Raw genomic sequence first — 25,792 nt, 5'->3', positions numbered from 1 at the left:
CAAACGCGCGCCCTTTAAGCGCGCTCCAGGTCGCTTTGGCAACGCAGCGACGATGATGGAGCTCAGCTGGCATTCGCCTGTCACATTATAGTATGATTTTGAGGAGCCGCAGTACAATAAAACACGTTTAACCTTGAATTCAATGAATAATCACTATTTCTTAACAGAAAATACAACAAAACTCGCACTGGCAGATATTCATAAAGTGCCATTATAAGATTTTTTTTTATTTCTGTGAAAAGGAAAGAAAGGGGAAACAGGCATAATGAAAACAGACTCTCGAACCAATGATTGAGGAGGAATGTCATAGCCAACATTAAACACACTTATATCTGTAACACTTAGTGTAATGATATGAGCCTGCTGCTCAGTTGGACATTGTAACCTCAAAACTTATAAATGGTATTAATCATCACATTTCTGACCAAAATAAAGTTTCTTCCAAAGAAAAATCGGATGGCCACAAAATATCCCAGCTTCTTTTGATTGCATCACACTTAAACAACCTTGATATAATATAAAATAAATTGTAGTACTTGAAAATGCCCTTTTTTTAGGGTTAGGATTTGGTAATGAAACTAAACCGTTCCATTTTGAGATAAACATACGTTATTTACGATGTAAACAAGTTAAGGCCAATATCATCATTGAAAGAACACATACCGTCTGTACATGAATAACATTTCCTCTTAAGACAATGCTTCTATGATCACAGCCGGCATCAAGGCAAATCTCTGTCTCCAACTCTCCAAAAACACACTCAACTTTCACTTCAAACGTCCTCTTTCCAAAGTCATTATCTTTCAGAATCGAATATTATCCTTCAGGACTTGTAGGATATCAAGATGATTCTCAATGCGGTACCTAAACCCACATTTCCTCTCTGTAAAAAACGCCGACTTCCCTTCTGGCAGCGTGACACACATCGAAACCCGACCACGACACATCTGCACGACACTAACACGTTCTCCTGTACTTAACTCACCATTAATGACACTTTTCTTATTTTTCTGGGTGTAAAACATCTAGGACTCTAGACCTATGGGGCTTCAAAAGGGCTGCTGGGCTCAGTTAGAGCTGACCCCAGCATCTCACAAGAACAGACAATCATCCACAAGATGGGAGCGTCTTTTGGCCCAGGGTGTCGCATTGCCTCGTTGCCATAAAAAAACAAAAGAAAACTGGAAACATTTGAATTAAAACACCCCGTTGTGTGGGCAGTTTCTGTACTGACTGGTGCAGGAAGGTGCGATACAATGTACTGGGCGAGGGTGGGCGAACGAGGATGTCGAAAGGTAGCGGGAGAGAGAACGAGGCGACAGGCAGGAGTCAAGAAGGACATGGTTCTGCTAAAGGGAGAGTGAGAGTGAGAGACAGAGACAGAGAGAGAGAGAAAACCACAGAGTGAGGGACTCAAAGAAGACACATAGGTGTGGTCGAAAGCTTGAAGATCAGACACATGGCTTCATTGGACATACAGCTTGAGTTCCAGCACTTTGGGAAGCTGTACGATGTACAAAATAAATCAAAACCGACATTTAAAAATAGTCAGTATATAGATATATATATATAAAAAAAACATAGCAATACCAGATATTGAAATAATACGCTTATAAATTTGACTTGTGTTACAAATATGTGATTCTTAGTGATCTCCCTGTAGGTAGGTAGGTAGGTAGGTATGTCTTTATAAAGATTTGAGTAAGGTTTGAATGTAGGCATTCGCTTCCTTCATTGTTTTGGGTGTCATTGATTCCAAGAGTCCAGAAATGGAACTGTAACCCAAAACAAAACCAAACAAACCAAAACCAGAAGCAGGAGAAATATCGTCTGCGCCGTTGTGCATCTTTTTGATTGGCTCTGCACAACCCGTGCTTCCTCTTCATCGAAAGCTGTGATTGGCCCGTTCGGCCTGTCCTGAACGCCAGCGTGAGATAGGATTGGCCGCTTCACTCTGCTCCACTGTTGTGGGACATCCAGGTCTGGCGTGACTCCACTTCCTCCGAGACGACCAATAGCAGCTCACAGTTCTTCCCACGCAGCTGGTGGCGCAGGAACTTCCTGTCCCGTTGAACAAAGAGGAAAGTGAAGAGGAAAGAGCACAGTGGCGATAAGCGAGAATACAGTCTGGCTGCTCTTTAAAGTCCCGTCCAACGTCAACAAAGACGGAGCCGGCCGTCTGGGGGCCTCGGTACGTACACCGGCAACTCCATTTCCTGCCGCTACAAAACCTGGGACCCTCCCAGTGTGAACGCCGGCTGGTGGTTCCACCCTTTAGGTACTCTACAGCGTTCAAAGGCTGACCACAACACAAGCGTGACCCATGTTTGGTCCTCATCTCAATGAAAACATAGCGACACAGTGGTCTATTACACATCTGTTATAAATATCCCGCACATAATAGCTAGCTGCATATTCTCAACTAGCTTAATATATTTTAAAGGACAGTTGCTAAATGAGTCAGTAAGACTGACACACACACACACACAATACCTGAGCTCATCCGCGCTGCCGATGGGGTGGGGGCCACGCAGCTTGGAGTCCAGGTTGTAGTAGACTCCGCCCACCTCCCGCACGCCAATCCAGTGCTGGCGTTTGAGCGGCAGCCGCAGCGGGCCCCAGCGCAGGTTAGACGGCACGTTGAGGATGTAGCCCGTCACGTTGGCCACCGCGATGCTGCCCACGTCCCTGCACAACCACGGGGAGCGGAAAATCTGTTCAGCTTCCAGGAGACTAGGTTCGTAATCCATTGCCGAAACCTGTCAGGGTGCATCCTAGAACTGGATGTGTTGTGTCTTCTATACAGGCAAAGTCACTGCTTCAAAGCTAACGATTTAAAAAAAAAATCCTAAATCAGGGATGCACTGATATCACATGTCTTTGGTCAATACCTTTAATCCAATACGGATATTGGTAGATATTATATTTCCCCCTATGGTGCCATCAACCCTGGTAATGAGAAAGCTGAATGGCAAGCTCTGACTAGATAATCAATGCTGGAGGCATAACCTGTTTAAACCGTTTTATTTCGGTGTGACCTTGAAAGGGATGAGCCACCGCCTGTTCCCATGCGTCCATTTCTCTTCCCCCCCACACCCCCTGACACAATTATTGCCAATAATCTGTCAACCATCCGGCATATGTATTAAAGCTGCACTGCATACCCAGTCATGTGGTTGTCGATGATTACGAGGCGTCTGCATACAAAGTTTACTCAATATATTGATGTCCCAAGGTATTGAAGGTAACGTACAAGTGAGTTGAGTAATTGGTCTCTGCTGATTGTCGCTCACAATCAGAAATACATCTTCCTGTTTCATTGTTCTCAGCCAATCAAGACTTAAGACAGTTTGTTTGTGGTGGAAGTAAAGAACCAGGAAATAAAAGGAAATAAGAGGATAAAACGATTTTTATACAGAAGAAGTGCTTACCTATAACCTCAGTTCTAATACTATTATTATTTTTTACCTAAGCTCTATAATTCTCACTACATAGTTCACCCATACCTCTTCACAATCATTTAAATGTAGGGACCGACCATGTGTTATACTGCACATTGCACAAAACACTGAAATAAAAACGGTAAAAGTCCTTTCAAAACAGTTGTTTTAAATTATTTAGACAATCTTCCTATTTTCTTATCTTAGTGATGTTAATTCCTTCCTGAACTGAAATGCTTTTAATGATGTTGTTCCCCATCACGTATACAAACGTCAGCTGATTTATGATGTAATCATCAGTTGGCAGTTGAAAGTGAAAACACCATACAATAAAAAAAACATCAACAGTGGTGATTTCTAAACAATCATTCCAGATGTCCTCACTCAGTGGAAAGCATTTTGTTGGTTCCCCCACAAAACCTGGCAAAGCCTTTTGCAGTTGTTGTTTTTCAGAACAAGAAAAAAACATGAGCACAATAAGCGATACACAAGCAGCTGTTCCTCAGAACCTGTTCTCTTTTCCTTCACAGCGAACAGAGACCAAAATAGCTCTCATGGAAAAAGGGAAAATGTTGACTTGATTGACTCAAGTAAAGATGTCTCTACGAAACAAAGGGCTAAGGGCACACACGGTTACCGTTTTCTATTAGCTCATTAATATTATTTTATTCAAAGCATTACACCGTTTATTTAGATGAAGCTCATGGAAAGCAGGTAAGGCCTCCTTATGCGTGGATGACTACAGTGATCAATGTTTCTTTTGGGTGTGGAACAACCTTAGACAAGAGACTACCCTGTCCCAACACATGTTCAATGTTGACGTGTCTGAAAGCTATGTTTAACTTGACTAAACAAGAAGGTTAGGAGTTTGGATTAACCCTAGTAATGAAAAACGATCATTTCTGAGTGACTGCTTGGACCCTTCCATACCTTCTCTTGTCCCACCACACCGCCTCGAACCCGCGCGTCTGCAGGGCAGCCATGATGACGTTGACGTCATAGTTTCCATTTCCCAGCATGCTCTTCTTGTGCGGCGTCACCAGAGTGCTGGGAGAGAGTCTGCACGGATGTAAGTAAAACAGAAGAAGACAGAGACATTAAATAACACACAGTCATGAAAATGCCTCAAAACAAGTGAGAACAAGAGAAAGAGAGCGAGAGGAAGAAAACGATGGGGAGAGAGAAAGAGAAAGTAGACATCCAGGTGAATGTTAATACAGGCCAAACTCAATATAGCTGACGATGTTACTACTAGTAATGAGAGTGTACGAGGGAGAAAGCAAATGGAACAGAGGAAGGACACGAAAACAAACAGCTTCTGGTCGGGATCGGCATTGAGCCTCAAAGATGGTTCGACCACGGTGAGTTCCCCCCTCACCTCTGGCTGATCTCCTGCAGCGCGTCGCGGCTGAACGCTGTTCCGTCCTGGAAGACGTTGTTGAGCGCGTGCAGGGCGCACAGCTCCCGCCGCTGCTTCTCGTGGTAGATGACAACGACGGCGGGCGGCGGCGGCGGGGCCGGGGGGTCGCCAGTGAGCGCCGCCGACGGCGTGAGCGACGAGGATGAGGAAGAGGATAGATCTGGCTGTTGGGAGTCCTTGGGATCTCTACTGCTCCTCCTCCTCGTCCTCCTCTCCGCGTCTCCTCCTCCTCCTCCTCGTCCTACTCCACCACCAACTCCTCCTCCCCCCCTCGACCCCCCCAGCATGCCCTCTCCTCCACCTGACCCAGGTGTGGTGGCGTTTGTTTTCTGCTTGCTGACCTTCCAGGGCATACAGCCCAGGTCCTGAAGCCCCCCCCGGCCCCTGCACTTCCACTCACTGGCTGAATAGGGAGCGCTGCCCATCTCTGGTTCCACCCACCGGCCGCACGGCAGCCACCTTCACCCCCACTGCACCGCCCTCACAACCACCCCGCGAACATCCCTGCTGATGCTGCTGCTGCTGCTGCTGCTGCCTTTCTAACAATTGCCATGGTAACTTCAAGCCACGACAATTTGGGGTTAGGGGGGGATGGGGCTGCGCTATTAGAGCACACCTGGTGGTGGTCCTCAAAAAGTATGCGTGTGTCTCCAGAAAGGTAAAGGTTATGGTTATAATTTTTTTAAGACAAAAGCTGGGTTTTTTTTATTCGGCGGTTGGCGTAACCTCAAAAGCTTAACCGACCAAAGAAGCAGGGTTTTTTCACAGCAATTGAAATCCTGTCAAACTTGACGGACGAGCAGACAATCGTCCAAGTCATGCTCACTCCACCATAGAACACCTTTGAGTTGATCTCTGTGTTCCGCTTCTTCTATCGCCAGCGTGTGTCGACAGCTCTTTCTGTTCCACAGGGCAACCACCAGGAAAGAGAACCACTGGAACAGAGAGAGAGAGAGAACTAGACACACACACAAACACACACACACAGACACAGACACAGACACAGAGAGAGAGAGAGAGAGAGAGAGAGAGAGAGAGAGAGAGAGAGAGAGAGAGGGAGAGGGAGAGAGTGAGAGAGATGCTGATGCTGAAAGAGGTGGTTTGAAAACAGCTGAGAGAAGGACAGAAAAAGATACGGGTGGGGGGCCTGGTCTTATTGATGTCAATGACTAAGCAAGGTAACAGCATTAAAGCTACCTCGGTGGCTTCACAGCCTGCTACTTCAATCAGCCTAGACAAACGTGAGGAAGGTAAACATATTCTGCTCTGCTCTCTGATTGGACACCCGTAGCTTGTTTGGCAGCTGGCTGTTTTAACAGCGCCTCAACCAACAATTCAAATTTAGAATTAAGGAATCCTTTGGGGTAAACGAACCTGTATGTTCTTCAACGCACAAGTAACCATACAATTTCAAGAAAGTAACCTAAAATCGTCCGTGCCTTCTCGGTTCTTCGTTGGGGACCCTACGTGACACTAGTCTGATAGCGTAATAAACCAGTCGCGATCAACGTTTATTTTCCTGAGCCACTTACCTCCCCTCTTGTGAGATATTACGGTTGCTAAACTGGCATAATCCGTTTAACCGGTAATGGTATATCCTCTTTTCCTGGGGTTGGTCAGTTCTTTGTCTTTGCCACTTTTCCGTGTAGCACTCTCTAGTCTCCCTCAACACGGACATGCGCACATCGCCATTGGCTTGATGTTTGCTGTCATAGCCTGCGTCAGTACGAAGTGCGTACTGTAGTCCCTCCCCAGGGACTGCGAAACCCTAGATTTTAATTTTTCTTAATCTCAAATGTGGCGTGAAAAAGGTATTCCAAAATGTGTCTTTAATGGAAACATAACATCTAATTCTAGAAGTAGAGTTTAATGAGTTTTTTTCCAAAATGATTTTAACTTTGTTATATTGCTGGCATTTATTGACTGATCCCCCCCTTGCAACATTTTTGTTTGGATAAGGATATAACGTGCAAGACATGCAAACGCTTAAGTCTGACATAAGAAGTTGGGCAAGAGCGCAAACCAAAATAAAGTTTATCTTAAGAAATGGTATGACAATAAACGAAAGTGAAAAGTGACAGCATATAACAACAATGATATAATTAAAGTTGAAATACCAAACATTTGATCCAGTTCGTTGCTTAAAATGACATGGACATATCTGTAGTCAAGGCTGGTTTATCATGATTTTTATTATGTTGCCAATAAAATCACATCCAATAATAATAAAGAATGCTGGCAAACCAGGAACTCTTTGTTTCTTTCCATGTCACATTTAATGTTTTCTACAGTTGCCCAGGACAGACAAACAGCTCTGGAATGGATGCTATCTTATCTTAAGATCAATATTTTATTTGTAAGCTATGATCTATAATTTTAACAGACTAATTCAATTAATACAATTGAAACAATTAAACCTCTTTGCTACATGCCACCAAATCCTACAAACTGCACCTTTAAAGAAGAAAGTAAAATGTTCCTCCTAAAAATTACCCAAGTGAATCTTGTATCTTCCATTTTCACACACACACACACACACACACACACACACACACACACACACACACACACACACACACACACACACACACACACACACACACACACACACACACACACACAGTTTACATGCTCCCTAGTTTCCCCGCCAGCTCAGAGCTCATATCGGCGAGCAGTTCTTCCTTCATGCGCTCTTCTCTCACGTGAAGCTCATGGACGAAGTGGCCACTGAGTGCCGTCATCTCCTCCAGTCGCTCCAACAGCCGCATGCACATCCTCCTCCGGTCCTCCGGGGGGCAGTGCGCACCGTTGTCCACCAGCTCGGCCCTCAGGCCGCACACAGAGAGAGCGGCCCTGAGTCCCCCGGCGTCGCCCCCCAGCAGCGTGGCCAGCGTCTGCCCCGGGGCCAGGCTGTCGGCGTGGGTAAACACGGTGAAGACGTGCCCCGCCACGCCCGCTCCAAACAGAGCCAGGGTGGCCCTGACGGCCAGAGCGGCGTCCTGGTCCACACATCCTGCAGCGCCCGGGACCCGGATCACCAGCAGCACCGCATGGGGCCCCGGGGTGGACAGCTGCAGGCTCCTGAGGGCCTCCCTGGCTTTCCAACCGTCCCCACGTTGGCCCAGCAGATCTGGTGTGTCGACCACCGTCACCTCCTGCCCGTCCACGAGCGCCCGCCGCCGGACGCTCTCCGTCAGGGTGCCCGAGGGAGGCGACCAGGGGGCCCGGTCCTCAGTGCAGCCCAGCAAGGCGTCCACCAGCTGGGTACGCCCGGCGCCAGAGGGCCCCACTAGGAGGAGCCTCAGGCCTGGGTCGCTGAGGCTCAATGACCCGCTGATTGTGGAGGAGGAGGAGTGGCCCTTGTTTAACCCTGCAGAGCGGACAGAGGAGGGGCACCACGAGTGAGAGGGTGGTTAACAAGACATACCTGTGGTGTTTTGGCGCAACGTGAGGACGGACGCGAAGCACTGCCTCGCGTACTGTAGCAGTGCTGAAACCAGGGGGCCAGCGCGTTTGACATGAGATCACATGAGACATGAAAACCAATGCGGGAATGAAGGGTGGAATAAAACTTTAACTGTAGACAGTCTTGTAAACAGACAATAAAAAGGGGTTTTCTCACCAGTAAAGAAACGCCAAAGTTTAGATGACCAAGTAACTACTTTGAATATTCCTATAGAAAAATACAAGAGGAAGCAATCACAACCACAGTGTTTTGTTATTTAAATGAATAGAAATAACGTATGATTACGACACATTGATGTGATATTACCACGGATGGTTCCAACAATAAAGCTGACGCCGCTCCACAGAGAGAACATTCCTGAAACAAAAAGACAGACAGACCAGTGTTATGGGTGTACCAGAGTAGTAATATGAGTTCAACAAAGTCAAGAACTCAGAACTTGTACTCAATGTTTTAAAAAGATTAACAACAATCTGCTCAATAGAACGAGTCCCGAGTTGAAAACTTGTCTGCCTGGCAACAGTGTGTACGAGGTGTATTGGCGACCCAGTGCGAGTGCACTGGATTATTTATGCAACAATAACAAACAAAATGAGCATTGGTTTGTGCTGAGTCACCGTGGTTTGGGATAGATCTTATTTCAGGATGGCCAATAGGTAGGTAGTGTTTCAGACACTGATATTGACTGTAGACACAGCATAATACTTCCATGTTTGTCTTCCATAAATCCATAAATGGATGAAAGTAAAAAACTATCCTATTTTCGAAAGCCTGGCTATTTTCAGTGAGATTCTGTAACCCTCATTTTTCTTTAGAATATGTTTATTTTCAGTTTAACTCAAAATGTTTGTTCTGTTTTTCTTCTGAGTCAAAGCACTGTGGTATATTAACCCTTGCAAGGTGGGTGCAGGCCGAACTGCCATGCAGCTCTGTCACAGGCAATCCCGTTGGAGGCACAGGGCTTGATTCAACATTTCCTAGCAGGGCTTTGGAGTGGTCTTCAAAGCATTTATTTCGGGGGCCCCTGCGGAACACTTTGGGCTGAGGGGTTGGCCATGGAGCATTATCCGTGGTTGCCGATGGTATGGGGCTCTGACCAAGCGTACAAGCAAGCAAAGGCCATGGGTATCTTTTGCCATGAGGGCCTCAATACAGAAGGCATTGCTCCGTGGGATGTCTGTGTAGGGCACAGGGTCCTTTCAGGAGAGGAACACACCAGACCAGAGGCATATCATGTTGAAGGCCTGCAGCAGCTGTATATGGGGTTAGGTGTTGGGTTAGGGGGACAATGTTGCTGAATGGGGGAGGGGAAGGGGTGGCCTGATTCAATTTGGGGATAGTAAAGCGGCAGTCAAGATGAGGCAGAGGCTCTGTGGTGAATTATTCACTCTGCATAAGTTTATCATTGCTCTGTGGGCCTACTTTGCCTCCGACAAGTCTGCACAAAAAAAGTGCAGAAGTGACAAATCTGCCATCTGATAAGTTATGCACACAGAAAGTCCATATCACTGATTTTAGATAATTTGGGATTTTATGTTTTGGAAACTTGTTAACACCCCATGTTATTTGTACTATATCCTTCACATCAGCCTGGTCAATGAAATAAAGTTGCAATTCACGCTCTTTCTGAATTGTCATGTTAGGTGATTAGGAGTTGAGTAGGACGAACCGTGGGTCAACATGTAGAAAGAAAAACCAGAGACGGCCAGAACAGCAGTGAAGCCGCTGCCGAGGAGCTGCAGGTCTGGAGAAGTGAACACATCATGTGGTCAGCAAGGGATTAATCATTAGAGCAATGGGGTTTTACGTTTTAACGCAATATGGGATACACCCAAAAAATTATACACATTTCAAGAAAAGTTCGATCTGTATTTGAACGCCTCAAATGGAATATTCTTCCCAACACGTCTATAAAAGTTCGCATACGTTTCACTTATCACAGATATACTTGCTGTAATCGTTTATGCATGTCAACGTTGTCCTCTCTTGAATGCGTCCTTTCCTTACCCGGGAAAAGAACGTCGATATAGGTAATCCAATCTTGACAACTCGTGGAAGTGGCTGTGCAGACACTGTCTGCCAGACAGTCGCACCCCATACCGGCTGATGCTGCTGCTCTCGTCTCTTCAGTGTGAAGAGGAGCTGGGGCCGTAGCGGGCTCTCTGTGTGCTTTATTTACCTTGATGAGAGAATACGCAACCAATCCAATCCTAGGCCCACTTAGTTATCAGACGTTATCAGAAGTTCAAACGACCGACATCGATTCTGCATGCTTTTTTACAGGACAAACGAAACGAAACGCTGGGAAGCGGGGTTTTATTCCATATGAACACACATCTGTTACAAAAATGAACCACTGATAGTTTGGCATCGTTGACAGTCGTTTCAAACATTGCGGAACACTCCTTGTAATTTCGTTAAAAAAAGTCAGACTTTTAATAGTTCCAAAAAAAACATGAAGTACATTACAACTGGCTGAACGGAAAATCAATGTTATTGGAATAGTGCTTTCTGAGAATACAACACAAGGGCAGAACATGGTACACAGAAAAAACTTTTTTTTTTAACATCCCATCATCTTCGAACTCTTTAATTATAAAAAACAACAACAACAACTCTCCTATCTATTTTGTCAAAGATATTTCCTTTGCATGAACAACTTATGTTTGCAGCATAAGCTTAGCCACGTCTCTCGTGCTAAGGGGCTAGTTTGGCTTTCAGCGCATCGATCAGTTCCTGTTTCTTGGTGCCGGTGGTGCGGACACCGAACTGCTTGCACGCGTCTTTCAGCACCGGAACCGTCAGCTTCCCGATGGTGCCGTGCTCGATGTGGTGCCTCAGGTCCGCCTCCTGTAGCTCCACCTTGGGCTTCTTGTCGGCTCCGCCCCCTCCGTCAGCTGCACACACACCCAGGCAAAGTCAAACCAAGAAGAATATTAAAGTAAGATGATACGCTGAATGATGATAAATTATTTTGAAATGCATAATAATATTTAGAGATAGCTTATACGTTTTCAAACCCTTAAAGACCCCTTTGCCGGTTGGATATTCAGTCTCGTTGGTTTGTGTCATTCATTCTGACTGTGAAAGGCTGTTCAGGTACCTACTTGAAAGAGGCGATGACTTTTCCTTGAGCTATTTACTTTTTTGGTTCAGCGTATATTGAACTCTCAAACATTTATAAACATGTGTTTCTCTGCAAGCATGAAGAGGAAGTCCGCTAACCAAAAACCAGATGGTAAGACACGTGATGATAAAGCAAGTACAATTTTTAAAAAGACTCGGCTGCGGGGATGACTAAATACTGGGTTAGCCCAACACAATGGCTCAAGGACAACTCTCGGCATGAAAAGGATTTGTTCAAGCACAACACTTTCATTTGGATTCAGGGGCCCACATTGTAAGTAAATAGAAAAAAGCCATGAAAAGGCCCCTAATTTACCACCAGGTGTGATGCGGATTGGCAATTGCCCGCGGTTTCAAAATCGACCCTGTAGTGACATCACAGATGGGAGGGTGCACCAGGACGTATGATGGACCAATCTAACAACCAGCACTACCCAGTGGGCCGTACCAACTGGTTGGCCGAGCCATCCATCATACATCTGGACACGCCCACATGTGACGTCACCATATGGGTCGATTTTGAAAGGGCTCGCAACGGCCGATCAACACCACACCTGGCGGTAAAAGGGAAGGTTCTCGAGGGCAGAATCGACGTGTTCGTACCGGGTTTGCGCTTGGAGGCTGGCTTGCTGTCCGGGTCGTACCCCGTGGGGTAGACCAGGTCTCTGAACTCTTGGGCCAGCGGGCCTAGACGCCGGTCCATCTGCTCAACCTTGGGCACTGGGAGGAGGCAGGAGAGGAGAGAGGAACCGTCACACAGGGAGGGCGGAGAGAGGTCAGAGCCACAGAGAGGAACCGTCACACAGGGAGGGCGGAGAGAGGTCAGAGCCACAGAGAGGAACCGTCACACAGGGAGGGCGGAGAGAGGTCAGAGCCACAGAGAGGAACCGTCACACAGGGAGGGCGGAGAGAGGTCAGAGCCACAGAGAGGAGAGAGGAACCGTCACACAGGGAGGGCGGAGAGAGGTCAGAGCCACAGAGAGGAACCGTCACACAGGGAGGGCGGAGAGAGGTCAGAGCCACAGAGGGGAGAGAGGAACCGTCACACAGGGAGGGCGGAGAGAGGTCAGAGCCACAGAGAGGAGAGAGGAACCGTCACACAGGGAGGGCGGAGAGAGGTCAGAGAGGAGAGAGGAGAGAGGAACCGTCACACAGGGAGGGCGGAGAGAGGTCAGAGCCACAGAGAGGAGAGAGGAACCGTCACACAGGGAGGGCGGAGAGAGGTCAGAGCCACAGAGAGGAGAGAGGAACCGTCACACAGGGAGGGCGGAGAGAGGTCAGAGCCACAGAGAGGAGAGAGGAACCGTCACACAGGGAGGGTGGAGAGAGGTCAGAGCCACAGAGAGGAGAGAGGAACCGTCACACAGGGAGGGTGGAGAGAGGTCAGAGCCACAGAGGGGAGAGAGGAACCGTCACACAGGGAGGGCGGAGAGAGGTCAGAGCCACAGAGGGGAGAGAGGAGGGGGGGGGTTGAGGGTTAGGGTGGGCGAGTTGGTGGGGATAACAAAGTGAGGGGTGAAAAAGGAATGAAAGCCAGAAGAGAGAATGAGAGTGTGGCCAAGCTGGAGAGAATGACAGTGATGGGGAAGACAACTAAAGCAAAGAGCAGACTTAGATGGAGAGAAAGGAATATAGGGAGAAAGATGGAGAGAAAGGTAGGGACATACTGTGGGAGAGGGAACAAAACAAACAAGAGAAAGCAAAGAGAGAAGCAGGGATTGCTTGGAGTGACATTTAGTGCTGGCCTGTAGTAAGCCACAGTGCAGCCTGGGTACTGTAGAGTAAAAGGATCTTACTGATGAAGTCCTCAATGTTCTCTGGGGCCATCATGTCCAGGGCCAGGGCCTCCAGGTTCCTGAAGTGCTGCTGAATGACGGGGTTCTCAAACGAGTCACTCCTGCAACACACACACAAACACACACACATTTATATTACTTGGTACATCATATTATTTGTGTGTACTCCTTTACAGTCTCCATATAGATTGACATCAACTTTTGTATTTCTAGATGGCTCTTTAGATGTCTACTTGTATTTGAAGCGGATCTTGGACACAATCTCCTTCATCTTCTGCACTTGGAGGCTGTTGGCTCCCGGACAGGGGGGCAGATCTAGAGTCCTGATGTCGTCGGCGAAGGGGAGGAAGATCGCGTTGAAGCCTTGAACGCAAAACGGCAGAGGACATGACATCACTCACTACACACCATGTTCGTGTCATCCAAACCAAATCTTTAAATCCAAATGTGGGACAGATGCATCAGCCTTCCAGTGGACTGTTCCAACTGGTAGGTCGATGTGGCCATCGTACAACTGGGTGGATGGACACAACCACATGTGACATCATATTAGGATACAAAAAACACAGGGAGGCTTTTGCCGCCTTCAAAGCCGATCGGAGGTTCGGAAGCTCCTACGCGTCTTTACGCAAACCTTCCCTTCTTCCGAAATAAGAGTGTTCAGGTAACGTTCGTAGGTTATGAAATAAAACCGGAAAAACAGATTGTTTGTGAGACTAGTTTTCATAAGTATGGATGCCCACAGGGACCCTTTTAGCGCTTCTTTGCTGAATCAGATGGATCAGTTATTAGAACTGCTTACGATAGTTGAACATGAGCGAGAATTGATCAGGTGATGTTTATAATTGTAATCTATCAGAATGCAAATGTTAGAATGGGTGTTAAGTTCGCCTCTTAGTGCTTGCTGCAAGTTCACTTTAGTCTATCAATGAAATAAATGGGCAGCCATTGTTCTGACGTCAACTCGGAGGCTCGGGTTGCTCTACTTCCGCACGAAGTTCCGAGGGAAATCTCCGACCCAACAGAGTGTTCGAGGCGATTTCCTCCGATCTTAAGGTCCCAACCTCCGAAATTCCCGGAAACTCCGACTGTGTTTCAGTCACCACCTGGCATATTTCCATAGATGTAGCCATCTTTGTAGTCCTCTATATATATTATGAGAGTGAACGGAGTCTAATGCTTGGCACTGCCACGGTCGTGGTTGGTTGGCGTGCGTGGTACCTGGTGGTGTGATCTGGATCGGCCCCTGGTCCAGCACCTCCACCTGGGGCACCAGGGCCACGAAGCGGGGCGGGTGGTTCCGCCGCGGGATGTACCGGCACACGGCGAACACCTGCCTCTCGCTGCACCTCTTCAGCAGGGCGTTGAACAGACACGCGCTCCCTGCGGCACGGGGGAGAGGAAGGATCACACACAGACACCGCGGAGGAAGAGCGAGCTCTGGAGGATTATAGATGGTTCCAGCCGACCCGGCCCGTTTGGCAGAAATTATAATTGAATTGATTCGTTAATAAATGCTTTTAATATTGAGATAGGTGCCAGTCTGTCCCTGGGCTAGAGGTTCACATTCTAGTGTCAAACCAACGCCAAGAGAGAGCTTGGATCTGTGTTGCCAGAATGCTGGTGTAGGGCGGTGCAGTGGTCCAGTGAGAGTGCACCTGTGATCTGCTCCTCCTCTGGGTAGAGGAAGACCGAGGGCCGGATGTGGTGGTGGAGCTTCAGCTTGTCCATGGGTTTGAACCCGATCAGGTGGAGGCCGGGGTCCTCAAACTTCTTCATGGAGTCCACCTCGTCCTTCTCCATCACAATCTGCTTCTCCCCGTACATCTGCAGCACAGGGGGCAACACAACGCCGGAGGGTGAGGCAGGACGAGCACCCTTTGGACGCACACGGTCGATGTTCTTCGGATGGATTTTCTGTGTATCCCATCCCTATCAAATTTCATGTATGGTGAATGGTTGGTTCCTTTGGCACCTGGTCAAGACCCCTAGCTAAAATCTGCCATGGTATCCTAGACACTTAAGCACTGTAAGCTGTCACTATAATTGATGGTTTCCAATGCTTTACCTGGGCGCTCTCTTTGATTCATTAAACTGTAGCGTGTATTCAACTTTTTTATTACGTTCACGGACCACACAGCAAATTAGTTTATCTGTAAAGCGGGTTCAAAGAGAAAACAGACATAAGATGCCATCATAGGGTCGCAGGTCGGGGGAATTGAACACAGCACTGCCGCCACACACACACACACACACACACACACACACACACACACACACACACACACACACACACACACACACACACACACACACACACACACACACACACACACACACACACACACACACACACACACACCCTCCGTAGCGAGCCCGTTTACCTGGGCCTTCTTGACCTCGCTGGGCAGCAGCAGGCTGCCCGTCTGGGTGTGGAATGTGCGCGTCTTGCTGCGTACCGCCTCGTTTGTCTCGCGGTTCAGACGCACCGGCGGCGGCTTGCGGGTGGTGACCGCCGTGGCGTACACGCCCACCGCCATGTTCATCCCCTCCGCCAGGCAGAGGCTCAACCTGGGGGACGCAGCAGCACAGGGCGGGGGGGGGGACGCCGGGGGGGGGACGCCGTGAGGGCGCGTGAGCCAGCCGTCGGTCAAGGCAACACCGGGTCACATTGTAGTGTCATGTTAGCAGTGTAGTGGGGACTGGTTATTGAACATATCTCTGGGGCAAGAATGTGAATTATACCGTTAGCATTGAGTCCAGGGTTCTGAGAGAATTATTTTTCCAAGTCTTACAAGTTAGGGGCATGTGTGTGTGTGTGTGTGTGTTAATGAATCAGCTTTGTGCTTATCACTGAAATATCACATCCCTCGAGTCATAACGATTATTTTTTTAATATATATATGTATTAAAATAGTATATAAATAACTAATTAAACCCCAAAAATTGTTTGGCTTAATAAAAACAAAATCCTCTTAAATAGTGTTATGCATTTGTGCATAATAAAATTAATTGTTATTGCGCGGCTGTATTTTTTGTCGCACATGCCGCCAATTTGGGCTTATTGCAGAACTGTGACAGAATCATTCAATCCAAAGTGACTTGGCATCCAGAAACATGATATCAAGGAGCAGCTGAAGGGGTCTGACTTGCAGATACAGGGGAGTAGGGGTGGTGTCCAGGAGACCCTCAGACGTGTCCATACCTGGCCAGGGTCCTCTTCTTCTGCTCCTTGGCGTCGACCCTCTTCTGCAGGTCCTCCAGCTTGCGGCTGGGCTCCAGCTGCAGGCCCAGCTCGTCCTCGTCATCCTGGTGGCTCACCACATCGCGGAAGAACAGTGACACGTCGAACCCCCCCGGCCTCGTCAGGTGCATCAGGTCGATGACCACGCCTGGCAACAACAACAACAACAACAACAACAACAATCGGTTAGAAAATTCAATACACTCTTTCAATGGACCAATTTACTGCCATCAACCGCTTTTCTTTTGTCGTTTAGACACTTTCATCCAAAGCCAGTAACAGTGAACCCAGATACAGGTCATTAAGCAGCTGGAAGGGGTGATGCATCTGGCTGGGATGGGGAATCGAACCAAGAACCTTTACGAGCGGCGTTGATCAACCTCGACACTACTGATACTATCCTGCCCTTCTAAAATATCTAATGTGAACAGGTGTAGGGTGTAAGGACATCTGGCTCAAGGACGCCTGTAGGCATTCTGAATGGATCGGGGATCGACCCAAGTAGAACGTTTCATTCAACCAACCCAGCCACGACACTATCCTGCCCTCCCACTAAAACAAAATTCAGTTGCTGTGCCTTAACCTTGTGAGCCGGCACTGACCGAAAACGACGTAATCCTGGACCTCATGCAAAAACTGCCACTATTAACGCCATGATGGCCGTGGCGGGGGCGTCCTCCCAGGCCAGACGTCCCCTTACCGGTCTCCTTCAGGTCGCCGGCCTTGGTGCGAGCCTGGCGGTCCCGCGCGCTGTCCCCCGCGTGCGGCTGGTCGCGGCAGGTGAAGAGCATGAGCCGCTTGTGGGAGAGCCGCAGCTTGATGTCGCTGTAGAGGTTGGAGCAGCACCAGAGGGCGTCGCCCAGGGACGTCTCCGCCTCCCCGCCGCAGCCCAGGGTCTCCTCTGCCAGGCGGGCCCCCTTGTCCCCCCGCAGGGCCTCCACGTCCTGCACCCGCTTCGCACCTGGAGGGGAGGGGGTGGTATGGTTTCTTTCTGTTCCATTTCTAAATTTATTTTTTATATAGATATATCGTCCCCTGTGGAAGTGCACGTGTGACAATTCTGACTGAAACCCCTGTCAATGTCCAGGGCGGATGGAAGTGAGAGGAGGTGGGATTTAATTGGACAACTATTGTCGTACATCAGCCTATAAACATCCGTTACGAGCCAATAAATGTCATAAGGGTGCATCTCCCCGGAGGAGTGATGTCGATTGTGACGAGTGCTCCATCCATCCATCCATCCATCCATCCATCCATCCATCCATCCATCCATCCATCACGCATCTGGTCGGAGCCTCCCACTCGGGACACGGCTGAAGGGTGGATTCTGCAATGCCTTGTAAACGTCTCGATCAATCACCACACATGCTGTGGTAACGCAGCAAGGAGGACGCAAACCCCGGTACAGAGAGTGTGGCTGTGTGTGGCTCCAGCGGTCCTACCGGGCTCGTCCAGGTCGTGGTACACGTACACGTGCTTAAAGGAGTTGCGGGGGTTCTTGCTCTGCTCCACGCCGTAAAACACCAGGGCCACCAGGTCCCGGTGGCTGCTGATGATCTTGCTGGTGTACACGCTGCGCACGCACTACACACACGCACAGTAAACACACACACAGGCCAACAAAATAACACTGAATTACGGTGATAAAGTGGCTGGGAGAGGAAGAGGATGAAGATGAGGAAAAGTAGAGGAGTAGAAATGTTATCGATGGTGCAACGTTATCGATAAATCACACAGACAAAATGTAAGCACTATGATGGAAAGAAGAACAAGATTATTCTATCGATACAACACCCAGGCAACCATATGTAATGTAAATGCAGATGTACATACCAATCAGTCATTTCCCAGCGTGTGAGGTTTACCTGCATGGTCATGTCAAAGTTAGAGGGCTCGTCATTCTCCCCTTTAATGAACATCTCTTTGGAGGCATCGACGAGGAATACCAAGCTGTCCCTGCCGGAGAACTTAAAGTCTCCTTAACAAGACAAAAGAAACATTGGAAAGTGTTAGGCGATTAATACTACAACGTATGATTTTGACCAACTGGAATTAGTTCACGTTGCAAGTTGCAAGTAACAAAGCCTAACAAATGTATGCAATTCAATCAACAGCTTTGAATTAGACAGGAAAGCCAAAGTGTAAATGTAGGCTTCCATTGACATAACAATAAAAGATAGCTCTTTGTCTCAGAAAAAAACACAAAATGGATAGTAGGGAATGAATAAGGTTTACATGTACCTCCCGACTCCTCTCCCTCCTCCTGCTCCTCATCTTCTTCCTCATTGTGGTAAAAAGCGTTCCACTCTGCCATTCCTTCTTTCACTGTTTCTGGTGGTGTCGTGGGTAAACGGTGTAAACAGAAGGTAGTTAAGGATATATTCTCAATGAAAATTAGTGAAAATGAGAATGATTAATGTTACAGCATATCAAATTCAATCACAGGCTTCAAATTTACTCTGTCACTTCATCCGGACGAAGTCAACAAGCTTGTTTTAATCGCTGAGCTAATTAAGATTATGCAATGGCTTCTTATTCGCCGGATCTGATTTATTTAAAGACATATTTAATTGGCGACGACCGTGGGTAAACTTTAAAAACATAGGTTACCTTATAATACAAATACATCAACACTCATTCGCCTAGACTTGTTGTTTGAACCATGCTCGCTATCGTTGTATTGTGAACGCGCCTAGCGAGCTCTCGGGACATTAATTGTAGTTTCAACAACGCACAGAAGTCGATACTGCCCTCTACTAAGATATGCGCGTTATTACATACACATGCACCATGCAAAGAAAATCCCTGTAGTTGTTTCAATTCTTCATAGTCACTGGAATGAAGGTACGGTTTAAATGTGTAAATTAAATTAATTCTCAAAAAAGTCATTTTATGTGTGTTTTTAAGTGTTTATTTATTAGTTGTTTTGTTAATAACATTGGTAGATGCATTATACATCGGTCAGTCGTTCAGTGAAAAGTTTGGGAGGTAGTTACATTGTATGAATAAGCCTATGCATAGCCTATTCATAACAAATACAATGTAGAACAAATAGGGAAACAGCAGCATTTTATATAATAAATCAGAATTATCAAATAAAATTCTGATTTAAAGTCAATAAGGCATAATAAAAACTACAAGACATAAAAAAAAGCAGTAGATAGCTGCTACTGTTCTTCAGTAGTGGCTAAATCCGAGCTAGAAAGTCAAGAGGTCTCTTTCATTGTTGAAGAGTCAAGTGCACTTTGGTGGGATACAGAGGTGGATTACGGTGGCATAATAACTTGGCTTTTCCAAATAACCTGTGTCCCCATAACAAAAGAAAACTCCCTTAAGCTACCAAGTTCCAAAAAAGCACAAACAATTCTTTGTATTTAGACATGGTCTTGTTCTGGTATGGAACTGTTTCTCAGTTTAATGCCAACTGTATTTTGCATACCGGTTTTCATTAATGCATGTTTTCATATACATGTATATATTTCTCCTCTGGATGGGTGCATTAAAAGCTTTCATTGTCATTTTATTTATACCTTCCCACGTACACATGCCTACCAATCATTAAAAGAAAAAAACCAACATATTTTTGTTATATGATTGTTGGCAGCCTAACTTGTAGGTTGCTTTGAATAGAATCCAAATGCCAGAAGTCATCATTATTAAGATCCACTCATTGAATCAATGTTTTCAACCGCTCTCCGTCCTCCAAACGTATGTGCAGCATCACTTTCCGTCGTAGTGGTGCTCCTGGTCGTCCACCCACTCTCTGATGAGCTTGTGGGCGATGGCGTAGGAGGGGGGCACCCAGATGGTGGGAGGCTGGTCTCGGGGGTTCCTCGGGGGGGTCCGGAGCTTCAGAGCCGCCCTGATCTCCTCCAGGGTGAACCACCTGGCCTCCTCCAGCTCCTCATGGTCCACATCCACCTGGAGACACGGGCCGGGTAAACCTCATGGAAGCTCATTCACTGGCGTCTCTTTTGGACTGCTAGCACTGTGCTGCACTTCCGCTGTTAACACCTATATTTCCCATTCAGGATTAATAAAGGACATCTTATCATAATCATACAATAGCCTCAGGGATATATGTTATGTCGTTTGTGACAGCACTAATAATAAAGTCTCCCCCTGATTGGAATCTAAAGGTGAACTTCTGTTTACTACTGCTATAGAGGTGAACTTCTGTTTACTATTACTATTAAAGTGAACTACTGTTTACTACTACTATAGAGGTGAACTTCTGTTTACTACTACTATTAAAGTGAACTACTGTTTACTACTACTTCAAAGTGAACTATTGTTTACTACTACTACTTTTTTGATGCAGCTGGCTTAAGATGCCCTACTGGGTTCAATCCCCATTCAAACAGCCTATGGGGAGAGTTATGGACCCTGAAAAATACACTATCCTCCCTGCATTTTGTCTTCCTTCAAAAAGAAAAGCCAATGAGATTCTGGAAGACCAATCATAGCAGACACTTTTCAGAGGACAAAAAAAGCAGGTGTCGCTCATAACACTTATTATGGTTCCGCTACTAGTATGTGCCAGGGGTACGTGGTTCACGTTCCATGAGTGATATCTTCACTAGTTTGAGTCCACACAACCCGTGCACTGTTATTTAAAAGTAGCAGACGCATAATCAGTGTTAAGTGCGACACCTTTGTTTGGCCTACGATGACGCCTCTGCATAAAGGTGTCTCTTCATCTGCTCTCTGCAATCACTCCACGGGGCTGACCTGAGTGTTGCCGGGGGAGACGGTTGCGTGGCAGGCCACCATGAAGGAGCTCTGCGGGAAGGGCCAGTGCTGGGAGCCACTGTAGCGGACGGAGACCACCTCGAGGCCCACCTCCTCAGCCACCTCCCTGCGTAGGGTCTCCTCCAGCGTCTCTCCTAGGAACCCACCGTAAACACTTGAGTAGCTGCTCATTCAAAAGGCGCAAGGTTGTATGTCGTATGCGCTGCATACACAATAGAGTGGAGGAGGATCTCTTGGGAAGGATACAAATGTTAAAATATTTAGTCAAAATTGTATCTATTACTTCAGGGAAATATTATAAATCACTATAAATCACAGCGTCTTATGCCAATTAGAAGGAGGAAGAATAGTATAGTACATTTTTACAACACAAGCAGCTAGGAGCCAGGACAATTAATGATGCATTAATAAATTGACCAATGGAAAGTGTTGTAGAACCTTTTTCTGGTTCTAAACCCTTTTTTTAATTTGTATATTGTAATGTTAATGTATCTATGTGATGTGTGAATGTTAAATGTTATTACCCATGTCACAAAAGCCAGCCAGAGCGCTGAACATGCCGCGCGGGAACGAGGCCTGTCTTGCTAATAAACACCGTTTCCCATCAGACACCAGGGTGATTATCACCGGAGACATCTGGAATCAAACAAGAATGTTAACTTAAATAGTGATCTTTATATGTATAAATATGATAAAGCAGATATGAGTAACATATTGAAACTAAACCCCAATAAATTCACCATCCGTCTCTGCTCTCTCCTCTCCTACACTTCCAAACTATTGAGATGAAAACGCTGTGTGAGTGAATCTGATTGGCAGGAAATATAGATTCCCCAAACCAATCCAGGAAGAGATGACTCAAACAGAGGCAGGTCAACACAGAAAGATGTATTCTCCCCTTTCACTCTCGAATAGGACTTTACCACTGCCAACAAATTACACTCAAGTCATAGCTCTTGAAACGCACCGACAGCACCTTTAAATGTGGAAATGCGATACACTTTGGGGTAGTAGCTGGCCCATCAGTGGTCCCCTTGGCAGCTAGGCGGGGTTACCTTCGGGTAGTAGATGAGTCCATTGCTGTGGCAAACTCTCTGGCTGCCTGCCTGGTTCCTGGTGGTGGGCTTACCGCTGGCGCTGCAGAACCCATTACCCTGGTGCCACCGCAGAAGAGCCTGGCCCTAGCGCACACGCACACACGCACACACACACACACACACACACACACACACACACACACACACACACACACACACACACACACACACACACACACACACACACACACACACACACACACACACACACACACACACACACACATTAAGGGTATGCTAAACCGGATTGTTTTAAGTTAGGCCCAAGTGCAACAGAATGCACTTAAACATGCAGAGACGCTGCATCTCAGAGTGTTAAAGCAAGGGTAGGCAATTTGGAGAAACCGGCCAGAGTGAGCTAGATTTTGAAAGTATCCAACTTCTACAACCTTCCCTTTAGCTCGCTAGCTTTAGCAATATGTCAGCATAGCCTTTTGAAAGACTCGCAATGTGTGCACAGGCAGAGTGTGCACAGGTAGCAAGGTAGGTTGGTAGACAGACGGTTAGGCCATCTAATAAATGTATTTGGGCCGAATGAAATGATTGGACAGGCTTATAACACGCCTATGACAGCCAAAGATACAAATAATTTTTTGTAGCATTTTGTTGTAGCATTTGACGTATTGATTGCCGTCGGGATGTAAAGAGAATTTCAACAAATGTGAGAAGAAATGCTACTAAAATGTATTGCCTACCATAGCTTTAAGTGCTCTCCCATTAAACCACCACTCTATGTTGCAGGACCTACTCTGGCCACTAGGGGTGCTTCTTCTCCTCTCAGAGTGAAGAAAGCCTTTCTCAGATCCACAAAGTTTCCCCCACATTCCTTCTCCAGTGCTCGCTGGTCCAGCTCTCCTGCATTACAAACATAATACCTCTAAAATAAATCTTTGAACAAATAGAATAAATCAAAAAAGCATGATTCTGCAACAAGCAAATTTCTCCTACAGGGGATTAATAAAGTTGTATCTTATCTTATCTTATGATGGTATCCAGAAAGGCAACATCCTGAAAAATTGTATACACTTGTACTTAAAGGGGAGTCGGTGTTTGCTTATTTTCTAATGTAAGAAAGTACGCAACATCAACTCTTTTTGCCTCAATAAATGACACTTCCCCTTAAGTAGATGGCTCCAATCCTTCACCCGGCATTAGGAGCATTCTGCATTACTCAAGATTTTGTGGACCATGTCGCTCACCAACGTCCAGGCAGAAGAGGGCTCGGTTCTGTTCAGTGCACGTGATCAGAACAGAATCCTTCACCATGGATCCATCTTTGCCAAGCCTGTTCAGTATACCTTCTAAATCTACACAACACACACACACACACACACACACACACACACACACACACACACACACACACACACACACACACACACACACACACACACACACACACACACACACACACACACACACACACACACACACACACACACACACACACACACGAGTGGTTCACTATCGATGTTAACATAAATTGAAAGCATTATTGAACAGTCCATAAAAAAGGTACCATTTAGAAGAAACCTCTAGCCAAAGCGACAGAGTAAATTTCTGATGACAAGCAGTCAGCTGGTAGATGGTGGGGCATTACACATACCTTTGAATGGCAGCAGCGGCAGTTGGAACACACCCTGCTGTGTTTTCCTCAGCAGCGGTGCCAGTGTGTGATAGAGGAAGACATCGCCAGATTCCAGCGCAGTCAGACACGCCCTCTCATCCTCCTTCAACCTGTTTATGAACCTGGACGGGTCGGGTGACACAGAAAGAGGGATGGACGGGGTGGCCCAGGTGAGTGGTGCACCTGGCTCATTCCATTAAAAAAATATACCAATTCAAAAGTAGAAAGAAACCAGATTCTTGCACACATGACATAGAAAGGACATATTAGGTGAACTACATCAGAACAATTTTATACATTTATTCAGTTGGGCTTTTATCCAAACGACTAGCCCTTGGGTCCATTTCGAAGCCCATAGAGAACACACAATCTATTTAGGGAAAGAATAATGCAAAGGCATGAAAACTCCATGCAGATCGCATTATCTGCATTTAACATGGAAAACATGACAATGGATGGCAAGAAAAGTGAATCCTTAAAGTTATAGAGACCAAGAGAGAGTTGGACCCCACCTCATCCTGGCGACATAGTTGGAGCAGCAGCGAGAGAAGTTTCTGGTGACCCGTGCCGGTAGAACTCTCAGACACCTCAACATGGTAACTGGAATGGATCACCACGAAGGTTCTGTCCCACTGTAGAAAAAAAAATACACACACATACTTACTTTCGATTGATTCGGATCCAAGAATTGTGTGCTATTACAAATATCAATATTTCATTGGCTGACAAAGTAGTTGCAGTAAAGTTATTGTGATCAAAGATAAATCTATTGTGTCTTGGAGACACGAACTATCTAGTTATTGCTTTTCAATATGGTACACACTAGTAAGTCTAGCCTACACAGGCGCTTGAGTTATTGCATTGTTATTGCAATTGATCGATTACTGATGAACCAACAACTGATGTCAACAAAGAACCCTTACTTTGAAGTAGACTATGGGGCAAAGGAACGTACTGTTTCGTTAAACTGGACTAGTGCAGGCTGCAAACGATAACAATTTCTGATTTCAAACTCAGTATCCGTAATTCAGGTGACACACAGACATGCATTCACCTTGTTTACGGAGGAAAGTGCTTGAACCTGTCAGATATCCTCTTCTGGCACACAAAGAGACGAGCTGACGTGCTAACCTAGCACAGTTTTGCGTAACAATATAGGCAAAAGGCTACGCGTTGACACTGACACACATCTGCCGCTGCGTGTGTTCTCACACTTTTACTTCGTCCAATGATTCATTTGCTCAAGATTATCTTCAAAAGTTAACTTGTCTGTTAGAAGCGATATCGGACACTACACTCCTGGTTCTGGGTGCTGTATGTGCAGCTCATACATAACGCCTTTACACTCGCGCAAACTCAGTAGAGGCACGTTTCGCACATGCTTTTGACCTTTTTATGCCACGCTACATTGTCACTGTAAATCCAAAACTAATTTGATTTAAAAATAATGTACATAATTCATGCACGTACACAACCAATTTACATTGGACGAATTTTTAGTTATTGCATTTTAGATGATGTCATCTAAAACCGCAGGACGTATCATAGCCTACTAAGCCGTATTTTATAATTAATCATTCATTTGAGGTGGTTGTAGAAAACCCGCACCGACCTGGCGGACGGCGCAACCACGTTCTGATCTCAGGGCAACAAAACCACGTGACCCTCTACTGTCGCGACCGTAGACGACGGTCAGCACCAATTACATAATCAATGTTGTGCCATCTGCAACATGCCAGCGGTGTTTAGCATCGGTCGATATCTGTACGAGTGACTGGTGCGTAATTTCTGCTGTGTAGTAACAGTCGTCGTCGGCCATCGATG

General features: G+C 46.5%; 4 protein-coding genes across 9 annotated transcripts; all 4 read right to left on the bottom strand.

The window, feature by feature from the left end:
- Positions 1-201: 201 nt before the first annotated feature.
- Positions 202-6,556, bottom strand: josd1 (Josephin domain containing 1). 3 transcript variants are annotated; one of them, XM_060036416.1, is made up of 5 exons: positions 6,389-6,556; positions 4,819-5,818; positions 4,371-4,499; positions 2,494-2,688; positions 202-2,061 (listed from the first exon to the last, which is right to left on the bottom strand). In XM_060036416.1, the coding sequence occupies exons 2-5, from the start codon at positions 5,283-5,285 to the stop codon at positions 1,950-1,952; spliced, it is 903 nt and encodes a 300-aa protein (XP_059892399.1). In that variant the 5' UTR covers positions 5,286-5,818; positions 6,389-6,556; the 3' UTR covers positions 202-1,949. The 3 variants fall into 3 exon arrangements, with proteins under 3 accessions (XP_059892399.1, XP_059892398.1, XP_059892397.1); XM_060036415.1 differs by having other exon boundaries at positions 6,393-6,556; XM_060036414.1 differs by having other exon boundaries at positions 4,819-5,795; positions 6,393-6,556.
- Positions 6,557-7,033: 477 nt separating this feature from the next.
- On the bottom strand, positions 7,034-10,544 carry LOC132446237 (GTPase IMAP family member 6-like). Its single transcript, XM_060036413.1, has 5 exons — positions 10,334-10,544; positions 9,996-10,070; positions 8,633-8,683; positions 8,483-8,533; positions 7,034-8,230 (listed from the first exon to the last, which is right to left on the bottom strand). The coding sequence occupies exons 1-5, from the start codon at positions 10,422-10,424 to the stop codon at positions 7,485-7,487; spliced, it is 1,014 nt and encodes a 337-aa protein (XP_059892396.1). The 5' UTR covers positions 10,425-10,544; the 3' UTR covers positions 7,034-7,484.
- Positions 10,545-10,625: 81 nt separating this feature from the next.
- On the bottom strand, positions 10,626-19,209 carry xrcc6 (X-ray repair complementing defective repair in Chinese hamster cells 6). The gene is made up of 13 exons (XM_060036407.1): positions 19,103-19,209; positions 18,734-18,823; positions 18,358-18,470; positions 17,935-18,076; positions 17,193-17,453; positions 16,454-16,640; positions 15,633-15,819; positions 14,907-15,075; positions 14,470-14,631; positions 13,482-13,611; positions 13,249-13,349; positions 12,056-12,172; positions 10,626-11,223 (listed from the first exon to the last, which is right to left on the bottom strand). The coding sequence occupies exons 2-13, from the start codon at positions 18,804-18,806 to the stop codon at positions 11,024-11,026; spliced, it is 1,842 nt and encodes a 613-aa protein (XP_059892390.1). The 5' UTR covers positions 18,807-18,823; positions 19,103-19,209; the 3' UTR covers positions 10,626-11,023.
- A 171-nt stretch (positions 19,210-19,380) lies between these two features.
- On the bottom strand, positions 19,381-25,715 carry nudt13 (nudix (nucleoside diphosphate linked moiety X)-type motif 13). Of its 4 annotated transcripts, none has more exons than XM_060036410.1 (9): positions 25,581-25,715; positions 24,481-24,600; positions 23,948-24,090; positions 23,541-23,648; positions 23,090-23,196; positions 22,300-22,425; positions 21,769-21,880; positions 21,224-21,378; positions 19,381-20,413 (listed from the first exon to the last, which is right to left on the bottom strand). In XM_060036410.1, exons 2-9 carry the CDS (start codon positions 24,561-24,563, stop codon positions 20,213-20,215), a joined length of 1,035 nt encoding a protein of 344 aa, XP_059892393.1. In that variant the 5' UTR covers positions 24,564-24,600; positions 25,581-25,715; the 3' UTR covers positions 19,381-20,212. The 4 variants fall into 4 exon arrangements, with proteins under 4 accessions (XP_059892393.1, XP_059892391.1, XP_059892394.1 ...); XM_060036408.1 differs by lacking the exon at positions 25,581-25,715 and adding an exon at positions 25,023-25,331; XM_060036411.1 differs by lacking the exon at positions 25,581-25,715 and adding an exon at positions 24,892-25,017.
- Positions 25,716-25,792: the final 77 nt, after the last annotated feature.

This window comes from Gadus macrocephalus, chromosome 18, assembly GCF_031168955.1.
Source record: "Gadus macrocephalus chromosome 18, ASM3116895v1".
In the NCBI taxonomy this organism is placed as follows: Eukaryota; Metazoa; Chordata; class Actinopteri; order Gadiformes; family Gadidae; genus Gadus; species Gadus macrocephalus.
The sequence above is the reverse complement of the archived record's forward strand: the minus strand, read 5'-3'. Positions and strand labels throughout refer to the sequence as shown.

What these genes read in the sequence shown, in the direction of transcription:
- josd1 (XM_060036416.1), bottom strand. Translation starts at nt 5,285, where the DNA reads ATGGGCAGCGCTCCCTATTCAGCCAGTGAGTGGAAGTGCAGGGGCCGG. An exon ending in CTGCAGGAGATCAGCCAGAG is followed by an intron (nt 4,500 to 4,818) that starts GTGAGGGGGGAA and finishes ACATCCGTGCAG; the next exon opens with ACTCTCTCCCAGCACTCTGG. An exon ending in GGCAGCGCGGATGAGCTCAG is followed by an intron (nt 2,062 to 2,493) that starts GTATTGTGTGTG and finishes TCAACGGGACAG; the next exon opens with GAAGTTCCTGCGCCACCAGC.
- nudt13 (XM_060036410.1), bottom strand. Translation starts at nt 24,563, where the DNA reads ATGTTGAGGTGTCTGAGAGTTCTACCGGCACGGGTCACCAGAAACTTC. An exon ending in GACTCATCTACTACCCGAAG is followed by an intron (nt 21,881 to 22,299) that starts GTAACCCCGCCT and finishes GTTTGATTCCAG; the next exon opens with ATGTCTCCGGTGATAATCAC. An exon ending in TCTCCCCCGGCAACACTCAG is followed by an intron (nt 20,414 to 21,223) that starts GTCAGCCCCGTG and finishes CCGTGTCTCCAG; the next exon opens with GTGGATGTGGACCATGAGGA.
- LOC132446237 (XM_060036413.1), bottom strand. Translation starts at nt 10,424, where the DNA reads ATGGGGTGCGACTGTCTGGCAGACAGTGTCTGCACAGCCACTTCCACG. An exon ending in TATCGACGTTCTTTTCCCGG is followed by an intron (nt 10,071 to 10,333) that starts GTAAGGAAAGGA and finishes TCACTTCTCCAG; the next exon opens with ACCTGCAGCTCCTCGGCAGC. An exon ending in ACTTTGGCGTTTCTTTACTG is followed by an intron (nt 8,231 to 8,482) that starts GTGAGAAAACCC and finishes TCCGCTCTGCAG; the next exon opens with GGTTAAACAAGGGCCACTCC.
- xrcc6 (XM_060036407.1), bottom strand. Translation starts at nt 18,806, where the DNA reads ATGGCAGAGTGGAACGCTTTTTACCACAATGAGGAAGAAGATGAGGAG. An exon ending in GCGAGGTCAAGAAGGCCCAG is followed by an intron (nt 15,076 to 15,632) that starts GTAAACGGGCTC and finishes CCTGTGCTGCAG; the next exon opens with ATGTACGGGGAGAAGCAGAT. An exon ending in AAGATCCGCTTCAAATACAA is followed by an intron (nt 13,350 to 13,481) that starts GTAGACATCTAA and finishes TGTGTGTTGCAG; the next exon opens with GAGTGACTCGTTTGAGAACC.